The sequence below is a fragment of the Mus caroli genome, chromosome 11, assembly GCF_900094665.2.
Source record: "Mus caroli chromosome 11, CAROLI_EIJ_v1.1, whole genome shotgun sequence".
NCBI lineage: Eukaryota > Metazoa > Chordata > Mammalia > Rodentia > Muridae > Mus > Mus caroli.
Window position 1 is genome coordinate 73,434,982 of NC_034580.1, and position 4,707 is coordinate 73,439,688.

The following is a 4,707-nucleotide window of genomic DNA, read 5'->3' on the forward strand; positions in this document are numbered from 1 at the left end:
GGAGAAGGAGAAGGAGAAGAAGAAGAAGAAGAAGAAGAAGAAGAAGAAGAAGAAGAAGAAGAAGAAGAAGAAGAAGAAGAAGAAGAAGAAGAAAAAGAAAGCAAAGTCTCTCTCACCAGATACATGAAACATTTGGTGGTGCTTAGGGATTAGGTCAGAAGGATGGCTGGGGCATGAGCCAGGAGAAGGGGATCTTCCATTGCAGACACAAGTGCGTGCATGGGCATGCAGGTTTCAGAGAGCTGGTACCCCTAGGGAGTGAGCCACACTACAGAAGAGGGTCCAAAGAAAGGGTGGGGAGAGATAAGCCCTAACAGCCTTCTCAGCTCCCTCAGGGTATCTGTACTTTATCTTTGGAACAAGCAGGAGGCCACTCAAGAGCTTTGGGGAAGGAGTATCCAGTTCTGGTTTAGGCTTTAAGAAACTGGCCACTGTGAGAAGGATATGCCCGAGGCAGATCCTGAAGGCCAGCAGAATAGCAAGCAAAGTGCCATATTCCAGATAGGGGCGAAGACTTCCTGTCTCACCTAATTCAACAAAACAGTGACTTCCCCTCGTCAGGTTACTTCCAATGACTGACTTAACCAGTGACAGAACTCTTGCTCTATGGATGCCGCAGTGACCACAGTGCCTGTAACTTTGTGGACAATGCAGAGTTTGGCTAAGTCCTGGATATGGTGTTAGTTCAGCAAAGGTTTGCTGACCTCATCACTCAGCCTCTCTATAGCCAACCTCCAAATGGCCAAACGGGTCTGAACTATCCACCCTGCATTCTGGAACTCAGGCACTCCCTTTACCAAAGAGGAAAGCTAAGGTTAGAGAGACACCATGGCATGGCCAAGGCCACAGAGTTTCTGAATTTAAAATCCTTCATCTTGACTTTGGACTAGGTAAACTCCTAGGCTATCCGGGTTGAATGTGTGTAAGAAATCATCTCAGGACTGGAGAGTTGGTTCTGTGGTTAAGAGCACTGGCTGCTCTTCCAGAGGACCTGGTTTCAATGTCCAGACCACACAAGGTGGCTCGTGATCCTCTATAACCCCAGTTCCACAGGTTCTAACATCCTCTTCTGATCTCTATGGGTACCGCACATACATGGTACACAGATATACATGCAGGCAACACATTCATACACATAGGAAAATGAAGCCATCTCATCTAACACATTTTCAGAAGACTCACCCAAGGTCCAGTGAAATGAAGGGCTTACTCTGGAACATGGGTTCACAGCTGGAAACTTATTCTGACCTCTAAGTCTTAGCCTCCAGGCCTCATCTTTTCCTATGCCCAGACACCTTCCTGAAGTTAAAGTTGTGGATAGTTGTAAAAACTGTAAATTCACCTCTTAATTCTGTTCTCTGAGATTGCGGGTCTAATGCAATGGCTGAAATCTTTGGGGGTTCACAGGTCTAGTTTCAAATCCCAGCTGCCAAGTAAGAAACCATTTGAGTACATACATACATATTTTTTCACATACATATATGTGTGTGTATTTATGTGTGCAAATGCTTGTATATGCTCCACCCCTCTCTGGAAGGAGATACAAAAAGCTTGTTCAGTAGTTTTCCTCCACAGGAGAGGATTTGTTGAGAACTTTTATCATTATACCATTTTTTGTACACCTTTGCAAGTTTTGAATTGTAATGTGTAATAGTTTTCTTTCTTTATATTAAAAATAGACTCCTTTATTATTCATTCAATATTCTAGAGGAAGCCATTTATCTTCCTCAAAGATATGTTCACTATATTCATTCTGTCCCCCTGGTGGGGTGGGCTGTGATTTTAGAGGGCTGCTAGCTAGGCAGTGCCCTCACTGGGTATTATGGGACCAGAGTTGAAGATCCCTACACTGTTGACAGTTCGTGGGTGAGAGCCAGTGAGCTAGGATTCTGGGAAGTGGCTGCAGCATCACCCTGGGGAAGTCCAGAATTGCCAGAATGGGATGGCAAAAAGAGGCACCGAGGAGGCTGATGGATGGAGAATAAACACAAAGCCCTCGCGTGTTCCCTGCTTCTCTCCCTTCCAGTCTTGTCCCCATGAATGAAAGCAGAGTCCCTGGGTTTCTGGGGAAGGAGCATGAGGGATAGCGGGACTTGTGCCCTGTCCTTGGTCCTGAAAAGGCATCCTTACGTGTTTGGGGACTAGTACACTAGACAGAGGTTACTCTCTCAGAGCTGTCAATAAGTAAGGATGGTCATTTTCATTCCTGAAAACATATCCGTGTGTTTGCATCATATTTCCGGCACCCGCTTCCCACAGGTACCGCCAGTTCAAGCTTCCTGCCCATACCAAGCCAACACCAGCCAAACTGGGCTCCAACACACTCAGCAAGCACCATTTTCCAGTTCTCCATACTCATGGCCTATCCCAGTCAGGACAGTGGATATTAGATGAGAGGGGTTAAGCAAGCAGAAACCTAACTTGGATCTCCCAACCTAAATCGTTCTGTTTGTGCATTTTTTTGACAATTGTGTAATTTCCACATATCAAAGGTGATCAAAAATGCCAGAGAAAACACGCTGTGATACTTGTGAGGGCTGAGTGCTGAAAGTGACTCTTCTAAAAATTCTGAGCTGAGAGCCTGAGATTTTGGTGAAAATTAGTGTGACAGCCTGTTTTGCTCTGGCACCAGAAGACCGGGAAAGTGGGCCCTCCAAAGGCTTCATAATAGTTCAAGGGAGGTCTCAGGAGGTAGGCAAAGGAGAAGCAGTCAAGCACAGTTTCCCATAGGAAGGAAAGATATCTCAGTTTTCTCTGCCCCTACTATTTCGTCCTAGCCAAAACAAAAACAAAAACAAAACAAAACAAAACAAAACAAAACAAAACAAAACACCAAAAAACTTTCTGTTCCTGATCAGACGCTGCAGAATGAGGTCATGGCTGCCCTGGTGAGAAGGTAACACAGAAAGACACCCAGATGCAGGGGAGAATTATGGGCTTAGGGCAAAATCAGCAATGGGATACCATCTCCAACCACCTTCACTGCCCTGGCCACCCCATACCTCACCCCACTCTCCCTCACCGGTTCTCAGCCACCAGGATCTGCTCCAGCAAGCGCGCGGCCTGCACACGGGTCTCTAGCTCCGGTGCCTGAAGCAGCCGCAACAGCAAGTCGAGGCCACCATCCAGACGTATAGCATCGCATAGACCCTGGGCCACCTCGCGGCCCACGGCCGGCAGCAGCCAGGCTTCCTCTACCAGCTGGAAGACCTCGGCGAGGCCCGCGCCCACAGCCCGCGCCGCGCTTGCCTGTTTCAGCTCGGACAGCGCCTGCTGCAGCTCCGGCAGCGAACGCTCCAGGGCGCCTTGCACCTCAGTGCCCACCCCGGGCGACACTTCGCGAGACCCACGACCGCCCGCAGCCCACCATGGGCTGGCGCCACCACTCCGATCCGGTCCGGGCACTGTCAGCCGATCGGCGCCCGGCCGTGGGCCTGACATGGTGAAGAAGCGACACAGTTTGTAGGCGGAGAAGAGCAGCGTCAGGACCATGGGCGCTGGGCAGCAGGGGACATGCCAGGCCTGGAGGGGCGGGGCCTGGCAGAGAGACCCCGGCCTTGGGAGGAGAAAGAAAAAAAAAAAAAAAAAAGCAAACCGGATCCGGTAAAGGTGCTGGGCTACAAGTGTAGAAGCAGAGGGAGAAGGGCAGTTCGGGGACTCAGCGACTTAGGAAGGGCATGAAGGGAGAGAGAAGCATGGACCAGACGCGGGAGGGTAGAGATGCAGGTGCCCGGAACAAAGCGCAGCTCCAGTCTAAGCACGGCGGAGCTGAGATGCTCAACAGCAACACGCCTCTGAGTAGCGGAGTCAAGGATTTGACGCCCCGCCTCTAGGTTTCACGGGCTCCGCCCCCGACGCAGGCGCAAGCCCTACCCCAGGTCTCCAGCCACGCCCACACCTGGCTCCGCCTCCTCTCCCTAGTCTCCCCTTGGCGGTGTGCAAGTTGTTGTAGAAAGGGCTGTAAAGAGCTGTCTTCCATTTCCCACCGCTCGCCGGCCCCCCATAATGTGGAAGCAAGCTGGCTACATGTATCCACGTCCCCTCCGGATGGTTAAAGAATCGCAGTTGAGAATCTTAAAGCCCTTTAATGCCGGTTTCCACTTAGGCTTCACGCGTCTGTAGGGAGTAAAATTTAGTGTTTCATTTTGCCGTTGAGACTACTGCCGTCCATAGAGAAGAGACACCAAAGGTACGCTCGCCTGTGATTACAGAACAGAAAACTTAGGGGCTTCAGAAGTGTGCCAGTGCCTGGAATTTGGCCCAAAATCTGGCACTCTACACCAGTGAGCACTTTCTTTATAGAGAAATCACACTTAGTATGTGAGTCTAGAAAGTATGCCCAATGAGTCCATTTTTTTTTTTATAAATGAGGTCATTGAAGGTGTGGCCAGGGTGGTCCCCTGAGGATCAATGGATTAGTGGAAGCCTCAGGAATGGGCTCTGGGACTGGAAAGATGGCTCAGCCGTTAAGAGCACTTGTTCTTACAGAGGACCTGGGTTTGATTCTCAGCATCCACACGGCAGTTCATAACTGTTCAAAACTCCAGTTCCAGGGTATTCAAAGCCCTCTTCTGACCTCCATAGACACAAGGCATGCATGTGGTGCACAGATGCACATGTGAGTAGACACTTATACACAAAACATAAAATAAATAAATTAAAAAAAAAAAAGAGCCGGGCGTGGTGGCGCACGCCTTTAATCCCAGC

At 49.6% G+C, this 4,707-nt stretch overlaps 1 protein-coding gene across 1 annotated transcript in view; it reads right to left on the bottom strand.

Annotated features, from left to right (window-relative positions):
* Sarm1 (sterile alpha and TIR motif containing 1) overlaps positions 1 to 3,786 on the bottom strand; it is a 23,988-nt gene extending 20,202 nt beyond the window's left edge. Inside the window, exon 1 of the mRNA XM_021177112.2 lies at positions 3,023 to 3,786. Coding sequence (XP_021032771.1) covers positions 3,023 to 3,492 — 470 coding nt within the window. The 5' untranslated portion in view covers positions 3,493 to 3,786. The remainder of the gene's footprint in view (positions 1 to 3,022) is intronic.
* Between the last annotated feature and the right edge of the window lie 921 nt (positions 3,787 to 4,707).